This window comes from Lactuca serriola, chromosome 2 (assembly GCF_051521515.1).
Source record: "Lactuca serriola cultivar US96UC23 chromosome 2, Lser_US96UC23_V15, whole genome shotgun sequence".
Lineage (NCBI taxonomy): Eukaryota > Viridiplantae > Streptophyta > Magnoliopsida > Asterales > Asteraceae > Lactuca > Lactuca serriola.
The window spans coordinates 49,518,414-49,537,869 of record NC_136409.1 but is presented as its reverse complement, the minus strand read 5'-3'; the positions used below and the strand labels follow the sequence as shown (position 1 = coordinate 49,537,869).

Here is a 19,456-nt window from a genome sequence, read left to right as displayed (position 1 = left end):
TGTTGTGATACTCTACATGAAGTCCTCCACCCCCGGACGTTTCCGCCATCCTTGGTTTGGGGGTGTGACAATCAATCTCACAACGTGACATGACGATTGCTCAATATTTCCACAAGGTCAAGTCGATATGTCGGGAGATTACTGAACTAGATCCGCCATCAGTCATTGCAGAAGCTTGAATGAAAAGGATCATCATCCATGGACTGAGGCTAGAATATAGAAGCTTCATTACTGTTGTACAAGGATGGCCCATTCAACCATCACTTGTAGAGTTTGAGAATTTGCTGGCCAGCCAAGAAGCTATGGCTAAGCAAATGGGAGGCATCACGCTGAAGAGTGAAGAAGAAGCACTCTACACAAGTAAAAATCGAAGGAATTTCAAGCCACCTTCTAAAGAAGGATACAAAAAAGCTGACAAAGGGAAGAGTCAGCCAGGAACCTCACAACCATGGAGATCTCAAAAGACCGACAATAAGAGTTCTCGGGGGAGGAGGTTCGAAGGCAACTGCAACAACTGTGGAAAGTGGGGCTATATGTCCAAGGATTGTTGGTCAAAGAAAAAGTCTGTGGAAAGTAATGTCGTAACTTCCAAAAGAGAAATAAAGGATGAATGGGATGCTGAGGCATTATGTGCCATAGAAGAAAACGAGTTGGCACTCATGACAATGATGGGAGAGCGTATCAACTATGAAAATGACTGGATCATTGATTCAGGATGCTCCAATCACATGACTGGCGATCAGAACAAACTACAAGACGTGAAGTAGTATAAAGGGAGCCGCATGGTACTTATTGCCAACAATGCACGACTTCCAATTGCTCAGATTGGAAAAACAATGATCATGCCTGGTAATAAATCTGACATGGTGTCACTACATAATGTCTATCACGTGCCAGGTATGAAGAAGAACTTGTTGTCGGTATCGCAACTAACATCGTTAGGGAACTACGTCTTGTTTGGCCCACAAGATGTGAAGGTCTATGAAGATCTTAAAATATCAGAAAAGCCAATGATGGAAGGACGGAGAGTGGAGTCCGTCTATGTGCTCTCCGCAGAGTCTGCCTATGTAGACAAGACTCGTAAGAACGAGAAAACAGATCTATGGCATGCACGGCTGGGACATGTTGGTTATCACAAGTTGAAGGTAATAATGGAGAATCCATGCTCAATGGCTTACCTCAAGTTGAAGTTAAAACAGATGTTGTTTGTGCTGGATGAAGTATTGTAAAGCTCATCAATTACCATACAAGGAGTCAAATTTTAGAGCAAAGAAGCCACTAGAGTTAATTCTCTCAGATGTGTTCGGTCCAGTCAAACAGACATCAGTTAGCGGGATGCGGTACATGGTGACGTTCATTGATGATTATTCGAGATATGTGTGGGTTTTCTTCATGAAAGAAAAATCCGAAACATTCTCAAAGTTTCTAGAATTCAAGACAACGGTCGAAGGAGAAGTGAGAAAATAGATTCAGTGTCTATGCTCAGACAATGGAGGAGAATACACCTCGGAAGAATTCAATCGCTATCTGCAAGAATGTGGTATACGTCATCAATTCACATGTGCCAACACACATCAACAAAATGGTGTAGCTGAGAGAAAGAATCGGCACCTTGCAGAAATTTGACGAAGCATGCTACACGCGAAGAATGTCCCAGGAAGATTTTGGGCTGAAGCAATGCGAACTGCTGCCATAATATTGATGAATAATGACCATTGCTTCAAGTCACTGGAACTTTCAAACTGATTATAATTTTTGTTTTCTTGGGTTAGAAATTCTTGATTTCATCATTTTATGCTGAATTTTTATCTTTTTAGAGTAATCACAAACTCCATATTTGTGTGGGTATATGGCAAATTTGTCAAAATATATTATGGAGATCTTCAACAAACATATTATCTCCTAAATTTAGTTTAGATTGTATAGTTATATGATATGCATTAAGCTACTTTAGGATCATATATTTTATATTTTTTAACCCTGAATGCATATGTCATGTAGAAACACTGACTCTTTTTTTTTGGTGTGTTGTTTTTTCGCAATTAAACTGACATAATTTCCAATTATTTTTTTTAACAGAAAATAATGGAGAAACGTACAGCAACACTTCTATATTCCCTACTTAAAGATGGCGAAAAACGACCCCTTGAAGACATAATTACCGATTTCTCCCTAAAAATCCCTAAATCATTTCACAAAGAAATCTGTTCAGCACTTGTCATTCTTCTAGAAGACACCACAAAATTCCTAAAATACCCCGAACGTTTTGTTGCATTCGCTTTACTTCACCACTCATATTCCACCCCAAATTCACCCAATAACCCCTACCTTTCTTTCCTCCTAAACCACGCAAATGACCAAAATACCCTTCCGTTAGAACGTGCATTCCTCCTCCACCTCCTCTCCTCTCCCGAGTCCATAAAACTCTCTCTGACGGATTTCATCGAAAAATTCGAACCCTCCACCCACTCCTTCCCCGACCCACCCCTACCCGTTGACTTCCCTCTTCAAAAACACCGCGATAAAAAACGTGATTCCCGATCCCGACACCTCGGTCAACTCGGAGTTTGACTTCCGTTACCGCGATGAGGTGGTGATCGGACTGTTAAAGATCATCACCCGCCAGGACCCACCATGCCTCCCGGTGCTATCCAGTGAGCTCGTTTGGGTCAACCCCATTGACCCAGACGCGGACGCAGACGCGACCCACGAACCGCTTTGGGACACCGTGATGTGTGCGGACACAATCCACGGTGCAGCGGTTGGTGACGGAATTTCAAAATGCGTAAAAGGTCCGTTAGAAGAAGAAGAGTTGGTGGAGTTAACTGCGGCCCCACCACGATCGTGGTATTCCGGTTTAACCCCTAGGAAGCTTCTGGGACTTGTGGAGAGTAATCCTCTGTTAGCGGCTGAGGTTTTGATAAAACTAATCGAGGGTCCTAAAATATCGGAGTATTTGACGGCTTTATTGAATATGGATATGAGTGTGCGCTCAATGGAGGTGGTGACCCGGTTGACTTTGGCGGTGGAACTGCCGACTGAGTTTGTACACATGTACATAAGTACGTGTATGTCGAGTTGTAGGGATATTAAGGATAAGAACGTGCAGAATCGAATGGTGAGATTGATGTGTGTGTTGTTGATGAGTTTGATTCGGAACAAGATTATTAATGATGAGGATTTGTTGATTGAGGTTTGGGCGTTTTGTAAGGAGTTTTCGAGGGTTAAGGAGGTTGCGGGGTTGTGTAGGGTACTTAAGGCTTTGTAATGAATGATTCATTTTTTTTTGGGTTTTGGATAAAGATTTGTGTTTGGTTTTTGTGGATATTAAGAGAAATGGATGATTTGGGAATATGATTTAGAAGTTTGAAGTTGGTATTTTAGTAGAAATCAGTGCTGTTTTTGGGTAAAATTAGGAATGTATTTCTTCAATGGTTCGCATCTGAAATTACTGTTTAACCCGTCAAATGCCAAAACTGAAATAATCCCCATACCGTTGCTAGTGGCAAGCCACGAGCAGAAGAAGCAATATCTATAGAACCTTCCATGCCAGGTATAGTCTGTGAGATAAAAAAAAAGATGCATAATCAAAATAATAATAATAATTATTATTATATAATATAATATAATAGAAACAATAAAACAATACTTTGATCAGAGACGGATTAAACAGAACATCAGGAGTCTTAAATCTGTCAGAACCGATCTCTACGCTCCTGTTAATCGAGATAAATTAAAAGCAATAAAAATCTAATTCTTCATTGGCGGAAGGATCCCATTCATGTTCCACAACCACGTTACGTTCACAGATTCCTACAGAACCGGAATTCCAAATTCCATTCTATGGCATAATTGGTTTCCAAACGCATAAAATCTAATTCCGCCAATGTTTGGAAGGAATTCATATCCATTTCTTCCCTATTTTTTAAAACAATAAAATACCCCAATTATCTATTTCAAACGACGATGTAGAGACCAAAAAGTACATCACTTTATGACTTGTGATTGCAATTTGCAAACAAGGAAATAATAAACTGATATATGAAAAAAGGAACACCAACCATCATATGGAGTATCAGGGGCACGACACACACATTCCTTTATATCACTGGCAATAAACCTCTGTAACATTAATAATTATCATCATAACAACAACAACAATAATAATAATAATAATAATTATAACAATTTTGAAAAGGAATTTCCAATCCATATAATAACAAACCTGGCAATAAATCTATAGCTTTGGCAATAAATCTATAGCTTTTAGTTGTGTTAGGGAAATCAAGATCCACAATCAGGGCCGGTCGATAGGTTTTCCATGCCCTGGGCAAAAAGATTAATAATGCCCCTCTTGTATACCTTAAAATGCACAATAGACTTAACTCATATACATCTATCCTTATAAAAGAAATATGAAACCAATTTTTTATTAAAAAAATCACGTATATACACGCACTATAACTTCCAAACATTATCTAAACAATATCTATATATAGTCTTTGTAGCAAAAAATCAATTAACAATAACAAAAACTCCATTGTATGCAAGAAGTACGAAAAATCAATATATATATATATATATATATATATATATATATATATATATATATATATACACACACACTTGACTGTTTTTACTTATCATAAAAGCTCATTGGTTTTAGGCATGTATCATAAACAATGTGACTAGAAATATGCATAGTTTACAGAATAAATCAATAGGAACTACTTATGGCATCCTGATATGGAACAAAATAGTAAAATCTCTAAAGTATATGTATGAACTTCTTAATACCCCATATGATTTCTCTCATATTCTCTTACACAATCTGCCAATTACAAAAGAAATGCATTAAAACAACTGAATAAACAAAAAATAAGGTATGGTGTTCTCTTTCTAGCCATATATCGAGTAAAAATAAATGGTACTCAAAGAAACAAAAGTCAACATCTCAACTATCTCATTGATATATTTGGTAAAAATCAATAGTAATCAATGATTTGGAGGGTACTAACATAATTCCCCTAGAATGACACAATCATACAATCAAAATAACAAAACAAAACAAAGAGATTTAACTATGTTGGATTCTAATTGAATAACAAGCAAATCATTAGAATAAAAATCACCTGCAGGAAGATGGAAAACAGAACAAACACAAGGCTACTACCAACAAGACTACAACCCAAGGAAGCTACACAGAAGCAACAGAACACTAAAAATAAATGATTTCAAATGCAGGGATAAAAGCGTCAAAATCTCAGTAACAGCAACACAACAGTAAAACAAAGCCAATGCATCATGCCAAAAAAACCATGTGGACATTCAAAATAGTTGTAGAGACTTGAAAGAGCCAATGGGAAAAATTGTCAAAAACCCAAAAAAAACTTTCATGAACATTGAGAATCCGACTCTAAGAAATTGATTGATTATAAAGGATGTTTTTACATAAATTTAACTTTAAGCTTTAGTTCCTAAAAAGAAAAATTGATTACACTCTATTTAAATTACAAAAAAAAAAACATTTGATTATAATGAGTTACTAATTGAATATAACAATAATAACAGAATTGGAAATTGCAAAGCCATTTAAAAGAAATAACAAAAACTGATTACACTCCATAGAGCTCACATAACTAAAAAAGAAAACTGCCACATAATTATATGAAATTTATAGTGAGAAAAAAAATTTTAATTATTTCAATTCGCTATATTGTGTGCAGAAAAAGATAACACTAATATGAGTTTTGAATTTTGGTTGTAAATGACTAAAATACTATTTCTAACATGGTAATTAAACTAAATTTACCATTACTAATAACACAAACCAACCAATAGCCGATCTGATCCTATATGACAAAACTGAACAAATAACTAAAATCAAATGAAGGTTTTACCTGCAGCTCCCAAAAGCATGATGCAAGGCATGACGGAGGCAACTCAGTTGTCCTACATTAGTAATAATATGGTACTGTGATGAGTTTAAATCGAGAATGAGGGGATCCTTTGTCTCTGATATCAGGTGATGAAGAACCCCTGCTTTCATGTGATCTAATTAATTACCAATGCATGAATAAAATTGATAATGATGAACAAGACTACAAGGATTCTGTATTTGAAGCTCATTTACACGGCTACCCAACCAAACACCAACACAAGTGGAAACATCCGACAAAAAGAAGCAAGAGTATACTTTGACAGTTCATGTAGGCCTAAAACCCTCCAATTGCAATTCCCGTGATAAAAAAAGATCTAGCTACCTCAACTGCCATTTTCTTTGCCTTTTAAATCATAACCATAACCAATCATTCTTGATTGGTAATCCATCAAATCGTGTTATTTGGCATGAGAGAGAGAGAGAGAGAGGTTAGATGGCCAGGATCTTTATCCCACAGTGAAGAAGGTGTGCGACCAAACCACCAGCATCGATTAATCCTAATTTTGAAAACAACAAACCATTAAATTAGAAATTTCCAACCCTAATACCCCCTAAAATTGATTTCTTAGATAGAACTTGCAACTATTTATAGTGAGAAGGAGATGAAAAGCAAGAACGATAGGATAGAATACGATGTGAGGAAGAAGAGGTTCAGAGGGTCGTAAGCATCAAGAATCATTGCCAATCGAACCAAAAAAAAACAAAAATACCTTATTATTTTACCTAGGTGTAAGAAGTCGGAGGGGCGACTCAGCTACAATGAAGGACCGGTGGAGTAAAAGGGGATGAAAGACTAGCAAGTAGCTTTGGGGGAAACGCCAGAGGAAAACGCACCGTGAAGTCTTCTACCTCAGTGTGAGGTCACAGCTTGGCAGCCAAGCTTCACCACAGTATACGTTAAAAGATGTCGCCCCGCATATATATATATATATATATATATATATATATATATATATATATATATATATAGCTCATTAAGAAATAGAATTAGGGTTCTTATCTGGTATTATCGGACAGAGCAACCACCGCCACAAACCACCATCTCCAAAACCTTCTGCAAAAAAAATTGAACAAAACCATACCAGATCGACGATGGTAGTTGATTCCAGATGAACGAAACCGTATCATAGAACGAAACCTGCAAATGAGGTCTGGGGTTTACATAGAAAGGCAAGTCTATTGTTGCCTTGATCAATGGACGACCAGGAATAGCAATTAACGATGGTCGAAGTGAGAGGGAAGAAGTAGGCGGCGTCGATAATTAGGGCGGGAAAGGAGAAAAAAAGGAAGGCGGGGTTTTTAATATTTTAGGATTTCATTTTCCCCCTGGCTGTTAAAAGATGGAACGCGCGTTCCATTAAAATTTATAAAGCGACATCCTTAGATGACACGCATCTTGATAGAGGTGCCCTCCGTGTTTTTTTTTGTTAGACACTAATTTAGGGGCACGCAATAATGCGTGACGTAAATTCTTAATTTTTTTTAAGAGATGACACCTTTTTAATGTCACTCTCTTTTGCGTAACATAAATCAACGAGTGTCGTGGTTTGCGCGTCGTAAAAGGGTCTTTTTCTTGTAGTGTCATGAAACATGTAGATAATATTGATCCACCTTTAAACATGCTCATCTAGTAATTGGTACCCTGTCATGACAGGAAACCAACAAAACAGAAAAAAAATCACAATAATACTAGTTTATTTATCTTCAATGCACAATTAACATTTCAAGAGAGAGTTATAGCTTAATTACAGGTATTATCATAAGTCCATAGCTATTATCATAATTGCTAAACTAAATTTTTTCTTGTAAATGGATCTACAGTTCATCTGTTCTTCTAAGTAAGCCTGATTTCGAGTACAATTACACATGATTAGTGAGGGTGAATATATAGTACCAACCTTACCAGCATCAATTGTTGTCCCTAGAGCATTAAGTTGTTCATCAAAACTAACTGGACTATATTGTCCTATTGGATCATAATCAGTTTCTCCAAACATTGCAACATATATGCATCAAACGATTTCAAAGAAAACAAAACATTAGGAACCAAACCATATATGTATTGTATACACATTACACAGCTTCATGTTAATGGAGTTATATTAAAGGGGCAACAAACCTATCAGGCCGGTGGAGTTGATAAAGATCAATATAGTTAGTCTGTAGCCTCAACAAACTGCAGCATTTCCCAACAAACAAAATGCACCAATCAAATGAAAAGTTACTATTTATATTAAGTCCATAATGAATTGATATTCATATAGAGTCAACGAATTGTTATATTTCATATAACTCATAATTTTGTGTTTCATACAATACGGTGAACTGTAAAAAGTTCAATGTAAGTTTACCAAAGAACAAAAAAATTGAATTTAGAAATTAAAACCTTAGGGCAAGGGAGTCGAGATCCTCTTTAGCAGAAAAAACGTCATTAAATTTGAAATATGATCTCGTCCACAACTTAACAAATTCTAAAGTCATCAACTATTCAAATCAGTTTAGGAATTCACGATCAAGGCTCTTATGATACACTTTGGTCATCAATTGCATATTCAGAATCAACAAATGATATGATGGAAAACTAAACAAAAAAAGCCAAAACCTCACAATAATTTACAGGTGTATTCAATAATCTGAGCATAACATAGAACTTTTTGGACGTGTTTCACGGATTCAGCGATCCCGGGACCGGTACCCTCGCCAGAGAAGAGAATGGTACGGATCAGAATGGAGCTAGATGAATACTTCCAATTTATGATAAATTCATACCTAAATGAATTTCAATGGTCATATGCTTGACTTTTGTCACACCCCCAAACCAGAACGGCGGAAACGTTCGGGGGTGGATGACTTCATGTATAGTATCATAACAACGAGTATAATAATGAACAAAGCAAACACAACCATCATCAATATAATTGAAAGAGTTACATCATAGAGTAAGTTTACATGTTTCAAAATCAATTACATCATGATGACAAAATAAGTTTTGAATTTAACGCCTTAGTGCCCAGTCCTTGAAAGTAGATGATTACCTATTTAGCGATTTCCTAAGAATATAACTTGTTTGAAAAAATGTCAACACAAAGGTTGGTGAGTTCATAAGAGTTTTAATTGAGAAATAAACTGTTTTCCTTGCAAAAGCAACTAAGTTGTTCCAGAAAATCCGATATTTTTCTTAAAAAGTGAATTGAATGTTTCTATGTTATGAAATAGTGCATCCTAGAATTCCTTATAGTTTCCTTCTATAATCTCTAAGTATATATAAGTTATATAAAATTAAAGTTAGATAAAACGTCGAATGTAATGGGTCTGCCCTAGGCCCACAACCAAACAAGGAACAGAAAATAAGGCAGACCCACCAATTCTAAGTCAATCACGACTAGATTCTATATAACTCTAGCATATACACTTAGAAGTTATAGCTGAAAACTAACAATTCTAAATAGAATGTAGTCTTAAAACCAAAGACCGAAACCAAATCCTAGTGTAGTGTACGAAATAGTAATAGTAGCTGTGAACATAAACTATACATATCATAGTTAATCGGATAGTGATAGTGGCTAGTGAACATGAACTATGCATATTATAGTTTATCAAATGTGATGGCGATGGTGAACATAAACTATACATATCACAGTTCCTCAAATAGCGATTGTGGTAGTGAACATGAACTATGCATATTATAGCTTATCAAAAGTGGTGGTGATAGTAAATTCCTTCCTGTTATAAGTTCGTAGTGTAAATGAAACATAAACTATACCTATTATAGTTTATCACATTGTTTGTAATGTATATACGCCCTAACTGTACCGATTATAGCTAGCGTATTCGTTTGGGGGGGGGGGGGTATAATAGACTTAACTATACTTATTATAGTTTATCATAATTATTCTTAGTGGTAGTAACCCTTTTGTATATGTAATACCTTTAGTAATGTGTTTGTTATGTAAATGAATCATCAACTATACCTATTATAGTTTATCAATTATTTGTTGGGGTAGTGAGCATAAACTATACTTGTCATAGTTTACCAATGTTTGCAGTTAATGGATGTGGATTTGTTTATAACAATTTATCAATTACTATGCTTAATATAGCAAAATCCATTTGTTAACTGATGTATATCTATATGACAAGACAAAACGACATATATGGTAGTAACATATCATCACATGGAGGTTACACACCTTGCTCAACAAGTTACAAGGTGTAAATGAAAGTTAAAGCATTTTTCAAGAATTACCATTTCTATTCTCTTCTTAGAAAAATTCATAAAAAATCATTAAAGGTCCAAATTAGAATCCGTAAATTCTGAGGGTTTGGAAAATGAGTCTAGTTTGTTCATAATTTTTATTATGAATTCTAATGACCTCCAACTTGTGTGAAAAAGTCCATAATCACAGACTGGTCCGGATTGATGTTTGAAATGATAGGCAGTTTTGTAAAAATCACCATAAATTGTAGAAAAATCATATGGAGATGTGCAAGTAGTCATTTTAAAGCTAAGAACTTGAGATATTTTCACTTAATACAGTTTTGAAAACTAAAATGTTTAAGTTGTCCAAAACAGTCCGTGAATGGAGTCTAACTTTTCTGATGAAGGCTATTAGAAAAGTTTAGTTATGTTCTTGGTGTTTTAACTTGTATTCCCCCCCCCCCCCCTAAAAACTTGAGAAAACATGAAAAATGTAGGGGTATGAACTCACCTTGAGTGATTTCAGTAGATGATTGTTGAAGAATGGAAGTGTTCAACTCAAGAACACTTGAAGATGCCTTGAAGATTTTCGAGAATCTAACATTAAAGTGATGGAGTTTGTGTAAGCAATCGATGATTGGAGTAGAATGAAATGTAATAATCTCATGGAGGATGTTAATACTTACCAAAGGTAGAAGAAAAAGCTTGTAGAATGGCCTTGAATCTCGAATTTTAGAGAGAGAAAATGAGAGAAAATGAAGTTTGATCTTGATGGAAGAATGAGAGAAAATGAGAGAAGTTAGGAGAGAGGATGGATGTTCCAGCCCTAAGGACATGGGGAGGGCTGGTAAATGAGTGGAAAGCACATTGAAGTGACCTAGGTAAGGCGGGGAGGTGTGGCTGGTCATAGAGTGAGTGTGGGGGTGGTTGCTTGTGTTATAAGGTAAAGCAAAGTCAACACTCAACCTTTGTACTTCACCCACTCATTTCTTAGATAATATTTATATTAAAAACGTGGGAATTAATGATTTATGGGATTTAATTGTTAAAATAAAGTTTTGGGTGAAAATCCCGCGTTAAAACGATGAAAAACGAAGCCAAAACAAAGTCGGAATCGAAAACCGGGAAGAAAGGGGCTTTCCTGCGAGACCTCTCGGTCCTAGGCCGAGGTTCGGTCCCTTCTGCTGTTGGGCTGAAGGCGAAATGGAGCGAAAGGGTAGGAGGCGAAATGGACCGAAGGTACCTTCGGTTCCTTGTGTGAGGTTCGGTTCATCATGCGAGGCTTGGTCCGAAAGGGAAGGTTCGGGTTCGGTCTGCTGAGCTTCGGTCCGAAGGGTTCGCTTCTGATGCCTTCGCTTCTAACACCTTCGCTTCCGACAAGTTCGTTTCTGACAAGTTCGCTTCTAATAAGTTCGCTTATGACAAGTTCGGCTGCTTAAGAGGGATTTCAGGTCCTTAAGTCCTTTTTATCCGTTTTTGCCCCGTTTTAAGCGGTTTTGACCTGGTTAAGGGTCGGGATGGCCCGAAAGACTATAAAAAGTTTAAGAAACTTTTGAGAGAGATTTGGGAGAGATTTGACATACGTGGAGAGATTTGGGAGAGATCTCACATACTTGGAGAGATTTCTCCTATGGAGAGAGATTTGGGAGAGATTCCTCATTCTTGGAGATATTTGGGAGAGATTTGCCATATGTGGAGAGATTTAGGAGAGATTTCACATACATGGAGAGATTTCTCCTATGGAGAGAGATTTGGGAGAGATTCCGCATTCTTGGAGAGATTTGGGAGAGATTTGCCATACATGGAGAGATTTAGGAGAGATTTCACATACTTGGAGAGATTTCTCATATGGAGAGAGATTTGGGAGAGATTCCTCATTCTTGGAGAGATTTAGGAGAAATTCTCGATAAAGAGAGATAGAGTGAAAACAATTGAGAGAGGTTTCATGTGTGACATTTGTGAGTGTCCGGCTTCGCAACGCAAGGTCCGTAAGCCCCACTAAGCCATGTTTAAGGATCTTACACACTCCCAATGAGTATGCAATACTGTTTTATCAGTTTGGTTCGATATTTACCACATCTTTAGGTTAATGAAATCTAGATATTCAAACTTTTCAATTTATGATTTCTCATTAGAATAATGATTTGTACGGAAATAACACAGCGTAAACCCTAGTACACAAGGGTTAATTGAGTTGACTGGTTTGACTTGACCGGAAATTGACGGTTGTCACAACTTTTTGATCCTAGGAGCTGATCAATGATGACAAATCGATGTGTACAAAAATTTGATAGATCATTGTTGATCGATCTCGATGAATCGATGATCATGAATCGGGAAATTTAGGGCTTCAAATATCGCAATCGAAGGTGAACCCGAACGTTGTTGATCTATAGGTTCGTAAATTCTTCACCAATGATCTGGATATGAAAGTTTGTTGATTGGTAGCCAACATTCATTGTCAATGGTAGGGTTGTTCACTATTTGGATAAAACCGAATGGTCCAATTGGATAATTTGGATTGGACTATTTGGTTCGAATATTCGGATTTTTGGATTGGTTTTCAACAAAACCGAATTATTAATTTGGATTTCGGATTGGTTTTGGTTTATAAAATAAGAACTGAATGGTCCAAAAAACCGAATAAACATATATTATTTATAATATATATATATATATATATATATATATATATATATATATATATATATATATATATATATATAGTTATTTATTAGTTATGTAATTTATTTTTTCAAATAGGTTAAAAAACATTTCACCCGATAAAAAACATTAATATGCATTTTCTTTCAAAAGTTTTCTATCTATAAAATACTTAACTACAATATATATTCTTAGTAGTTGTTTATAAATTTCAAATCACAACTAAATAATTTGTTTTCATTTCTTGTGTAAAGTTGGGTAATATTATAATTATGTGTCATTTTAAAATGTTTTTGTTTTTGAAAACCGAATTATAAAAACCGATCCAACCGAATTGTAATTGGATCGGATCGGATTGGATTTAAATTTAGTTTGGACTATTCGGATACATGTTTTGAAAACCGAAATTAATTTGGATTCACTTGAATGGATCGGATCAAACCGATCCATCCAAACGAACACTCCTAGTCAATGGACATAAAGGTGGACTGATTGAGGGAGGATGGATATGAGGGGAAGGGATACGATGGAGACGTAGGAGAAAGAGAGAGAGAGAAAGAGAGAGAGAGAGAGAGAGAGAGAGAGAGAGAGAGATCAATCTAATAAGGAAAGGTATGTATATGAGTCAATTTCTATAAATCTAAAAAGCCTCTAATTCCATTTAATTTCGATGACCTCGTCCCTTTATTTTTCTACTTATTTACATAAATGCCACAATGCATCTTGATCATTCCTTTTTTTGATCAAACGTTCCACTTTTAGTTCTCGGGTTCTTAGGAAACTATGAGTTCTTAAATGATCATTCCTCTCTCTCTCTCTCTCTCTCTCTATATATATATATATATATATATATATATATATATATATATATATATATATATATATATATATATATAAAAGAAAAGTTCAATAGAGAACCATTATTAATCAAGGAACCAAGGAACCAATCCAAAACGTCGAAATTTAAAGCGATCAATGGCAAAAGGAAGGGTTGTAGACTTTTACAATGGATGCACATGCACCGGATTATAACAAAACTATCACACCCCCGAACTGGAACGGCAGAAACTTTCGGGGGCGGATGACGTTATTGTACAGTATCATAACAATTTAATAGTAGCGATCAAAGCATTACAACCATAGTATTGAATATTTAATAAGTTTACATTATGCTCAAAACATTGTTTACATGACATCAGATGCATATGACAAAATAAATAACGTGATGCGACGACGTCCCATCCACCAAAAACTGTCACACCCCCAAACCGCGACGGCGGAAACGTTGGGGGGCGGATGACTTCATGTACAATATCATAACAACTGAATATGAATGAAACATAGCAACCAAACATCATACATTGGAAATACACACTTACATAGTTTACATATTGAACTTGTTCATCAGTTACACAAAAGTAAGAAAAGTAAAAGTTCTTGAAGTTGCACCATTTAATCTCATAGTCGAGCTTATTACATGTTACTGGATCCCTGAGAATATAAGTTGTTTTGAAAAATTTCAACTAAAAAGTTGGTGAGTTCACAAGCATTTTTGTATAAAATGGTTTTGTACTTGTTTAGAGTAGTTCTCATAGTGTTTTCAGAAAATCCGATATATTCTATAAAATAGTTTGTAAGTCTTGTTCTAAGACTGTGAATATATGCATTCATTTCCTTTGTTATCTTTTGTTTGTAAAAAGCGAACGTTTCCAGAAAATACGATATTTTCTAAAAAGAAATGGTTTGAAGTGTTTGTGTCTGATCTTATATTAATACATATGTTATAATGTTTGCGAAAATAAAAAGAGAATGATCACAGACAACCCGATGTTGCCTGTCTAAGACAATGTTGGAATCTCAACCACCGAGGTTGAGTACCAGCGCATATAGGTTACCGTTTTATCCGGAAAAAAAGAGAATGGTTTCCTGTAACACCCTGTTTATTTATTAGATAAATAAATAAATTAATGAGCGAATAGTAGCCCTAAAATAACTAATTATATATCAAAGGATGGTCTCGAAGGGCTAATTGTCACAATTTTAGAAGTCGAGGGTTAAAAGTGTGAGTTCTGGACTCATTTGTAAATATTTATGAAGACAGGGGCCCCGTGGTAATTATTTGGATTTAATTGAAAGGCAAAGAGGTGGAAGGGCTGAATATGTCATAATTAAGATATTGTGGGCTAAAGGGGTAACATAAGGAGCTGAATTGTAAAGATTTTAGAAGATGGGGGTTGTTTGGTAATTTATGGGACTTAATGTAAGGGATTTCCATGGATTGGGTTGAAAGGATAAATATTGAATTATATTTGAAAAAAAGGGGCATTGAGGGACTGTTGTTGCTATTATGACAAACTTTTAAGTGGAGTCAGGTATAAAGATCTAAGGAACCCTAACTCCAATCCATGTTACATCCGTCACCCTCCAACCTTATACCTCCCTCACTGGCCGCCACCCTATTCTCCCTTGCTTCTCCGACCACCAAGCTACCATGGTGCCTTCCGTCGTTGCTGAAGACGGAGACCATCGTGTGATGTCGTCGTTCAACCGGTAATGAAGGGGAAACAGATCGTAACCACCATCCCCGACCGTTAGAGCCACTGTTGTCGGCATGCCGCTGCTGTTGCCGCCACTTCGCAACCGGAGTGCCACCACCACTGCCGTATTTATTCAGCCGGCGATGTGTGTGTTGTGTAGGTGTCGCGTCCGTTAGAGAAGTCGGAAGTTGACAACGGAGCTACCATCGCTGTTTCTCACTGTTTGCAGTCGTGGGCTCCCCCGAATGCCACCTTCTAGCCATCGTGACACCGCCGTTGCTGCCTAACGGTCGACGAAGACAAAGGTTGTTGCTTCGATGTGATTCAGCTATTGAGATCACAACCCTAGCCGCTACCCCCACTGTTGGGGGCTATTGAAGACGATGAACCATTGCCGCCTCCTTCTACCGTTTGTTGTCGCCTTCCTGACACTACCAACCACTGTGGAAGGTGGTTGTGTGTGTGTGTGTTGCCGTGTGTTTAGGGGTGAGTGTTGTATGTAGTTTCATTTGGCTGGAAAATCAAGAACAACCACCACCACCACTATGAGGTGGTGGCTGCCACCATGTGTGTGTGTTTATGTTAGTTAGTGTGTGTGTGTGTGTTACTTTTGGTATTTTCATTGTAAGCTGTAACAAAAAAAATGGAATAATGGAAAGAAACTCAAAACCACCACCATGAGGTGGTGGCTGCCGCCTCCTGCCGCCACCAGCCGCCGTTTCGGGTGGCGGTGTGCCTCATTTGCATTGTGACTCATTGGGATATTTATACAAAGGAACTAAAATCCTAGTGGGCCTAATGAAAGCCTAATGGGCCCAATAAAGCCCTAAATGACTTAAAAGCCCAAACATGTGACTAATGGGCTTAATGAACCCTAATTGATCAAAAGACCTAGCTATTGGGCCTATTGGGCTAAGATGGGGTTGGAAACCTTAATTAGGGTTTAGAAAACCCTAACATTGGATTTATGGGCTTGGACTTATCAGGACCCACTTTTGGGCCATTGGAATGGAATTGTGTAATAAACAAAATCACACCATATGATTTATTTAGAAGAGTGATGGACTTAATGGATTAAGTCCTTAATGGGTTAAGTGAGAAACACTTAACCCTAATTGTCATTTTATGTGGAACCAAAATTTCACTTGGGTTTATTGTTGGGCCTTTCTTTTGGGCCTTGATGATTGGGTTATTGGTGGGCCTTCCAAGAATAATCATATGGACTGGAATATGTTGATGTGCTTAGGGTAAGGCCTAGATGACGGCTTGGGCCCAATTTGGAAAATTGGGCCATAAATGGGCCATAATTTAGGCCTTAATGATTATATGATATTGTCCCATTAGAATGTCAATTGTTGGACTGGAATAAATGGTTGGACCTTAGTGTGAGACCATGAAAAAGGTTTGGGCCCAATTTGGAAAATCGGGCCATATGTTGGGCTTTGACTCATAGTTGACTATTGGGCCTTTGGATTGGGCATTAGGCTTGGATCAAGCTAAGATTAGGGTAAAGAAGTCTTTTACCCCAAGCGTGGACTTATGGTTATGTATTGGAACCCAATTATTAATTGGGTGTTATTTTAAGATTTGTAACATCACTTGATCGAGAAAATACTAGAAGTCGGAGATATATCAAGGCCTTAGAAGAGCTCGACGAAGAACTGCTACTGTAAAAGCTACCTTCATAATTCTACCACAAGCTTCATAAAAAATCTTTAAATTTGAAAAGTCACAAATCCAATTTCGAATGGCCATACCAAATTCTCTCCCGATTTATAATAAAAAACGTGATTATAAAACCTAAAATGGTCATGAGAATGATCTTGAAAGGATAAATAATTACTCTGCTCCCCCGCGACAAAATGATATAAAAAATGAAGTTTAAACTCTGAAAGAGTCAAAAAAAATTGACGTTATCGTGAAAAACGACTTTTCGAACTGCCAAGACTTGTTGGAACCCTTAATTTTCTGTTCATGAAATAATATACAAATTAAAAAATCCAAAACTATTCGCCAGCCCTTCAATTTGTAAGCTTTTCGTAAAATGCGCTGAAACTGTCACATTGCTGAAAGTTAGGGGACTAAATTAATAATTCTGCATCATACTCCCCTTCATTTGTAACAATTTCTGGATCAGGGACGAAAACTATCAAACCGATGAAGTTGCAGGGACCAATAGTGAATCTTTAAAACCTTCTTCCCAATTACCCCTGATAAACGAACACGGGCTCAAAGTCGTATACGAAAACTCCAAATTCAAACTGCAAACCATTCATTCCAAGCACACAAATCCAGTCTAATATCCGATGCGAGCCGACTAAAACAACAAAACCAGGTTCGTTCCGAGTTCATTAGAAACATCGACTGCGAGATAGTTCGCTTCGAGTCAAATATTGCGAATCAAGGCAACCCCGAATCCTTGACCTCTCGCTCTGAATCAATGTCCCGATGCGAATCACTGGTAAATCCGACTCCAAGCACTGGTTCGCTGTGAATCACAGTCAACAAACATTCGCAGATAAGAGGTTCATTTATAGTCCATCCCGTATCACAGTGAATTTTGACTTTTCAATTTTGACTAAACAAAACCATTCCGACTCAGTTTTATCATAGATAACGTATTCAATTTCATTTGAACCGATGTTTTAAGCCCCAAATGTAAAAGCCATTTAGCGATTGTGAACCTGTCTTCAAATCAATTCCGATCAAAAACTCAGATTCATGATAAACAACCGAGAATCCGACAATCACAACAAATCGATTCAGTCTTCACATCCAATTGTACTCACAGATCATCAGAAATTTTCAAGTTCGACATGAATCAAATTAATATTCAGGAAATCAAATTGACTATAAGAACAAGAACGAGAAAATTGATGAAAAATATAATCTTGGATTAAAACTAACAAAAATCGATTCATGAGAATTGATATACACACATTGAAAACCGTTACCCTCAGACGATTAAAAAAAATCATTGATTGTAGATTTAGAACGGAATACTGAATGAACGATATCAGATGCAAGTGATGCATACAGGAACTCATGATATAACATTAGGGCTAAAAGATTTGATCATGAATCGTAAAGGATCGAATCAATGGCCCAAAACAAATGAAACTTGAACTGGAAGAATGGAATAATATTGGATTAAATAATTGATTAGATCCAACAGTGAATAACAATGAAATAACACGATGGTTTAAAAAAATCCCAGATTAACAGTAGAAAATACAATAAAACTTCATGAACAGTAAAACAAAAAAGAATTTTGATTCCAAACTGCCAAAACATCAATCATCTTCAAAAACATATGTAGAAAATCGTCAAACCAAGAACCGATACTTCAAAAATCAAGAAATCTTCAAAGACCCGCTCTGATACCACTTGTTGAGTTTAAAACCCTAATTTTGATTTGATGAATAAGATGCGGAAAATAAGAACACACAATTAAGAAGATATGTCAAATGATCACTCGATTTATCCAAAACGTGAATTACACTTTCAGAATAGACTAAAGAATCTAACTCTACATAAGAAACATCACAATGTTTGGCGGCTACATTTTGCCTCACTCTTAACCCTAATTATGAATAATACATGACTATTTATAGGGAAACAACAAGTCTTGGGCTTTTAACCTACACTTCATCAAGGGGGCCCATTGCCATAATCAATGGAGTACTTTGAACCCTACAACATGATAAGACGTTGCTGACGTGAACTGCAGATGAGAAAGCATCGACCCATAAGGTATCGGGTGCATTTGCACTGAATAACATCGCCAAACCAATTCCGGTGATATGTTAGTGTTTCTTTCAGCTCGACCATTCTGCTATGGCATGAAAGGACATGAAATTTGATGGTTAGTATAAGAAAGTTCTTGCACTTGATGATTAATAGATTCCTTACCACCATCACTTTGGAAAAATTTTAGCCTGCAAGAGAATTGTGTATGAACAAAAGCAAAGAAAAGTTTTAACAAACCAAAAAATTCAGAATTGAGCTTCAATTGATAGAACCACATAAAACATGAAAAATCATCTTTAAATACTGCATAAGATCAATAACCATCAGTGGAAATGATCGGAGCTAGACCCCATAAGTCAAAATGAA

The 19,456-nt window shown here is 36.5% G+C and overlaps 1 protein-coding gene and 1 pseudogene across 1 annotated transcript; one reads left to right on the top strand and one right to left on the bottom strand.

The window, feature by feature from the left end:
* The first annotated feature begins 2,731 nt into the window (after positions 1 to 2,731).
* On the top strand, positions 2,732 to 3,268 carry LOC145089217 (uncharacterized). The gene has a single exon (XM_079027683.1). It carries the CDS (start codon positions 2,732 to 2,734, stop codon positions 3,266 to 3,268), a length of 537 nt encoding a protein of 178 aa, XP_078883809.1.
* A 187-nt stretch (positions 3,269 to 3,455) lies between these two features.
* The window catches only part of LOC145089216 (protein transport protein SEC23 E-like), a 46,908-nt pseudogene continuing 30,907 nt past the window's right edge, over positions 3,456 to 19,456 (bottom strand).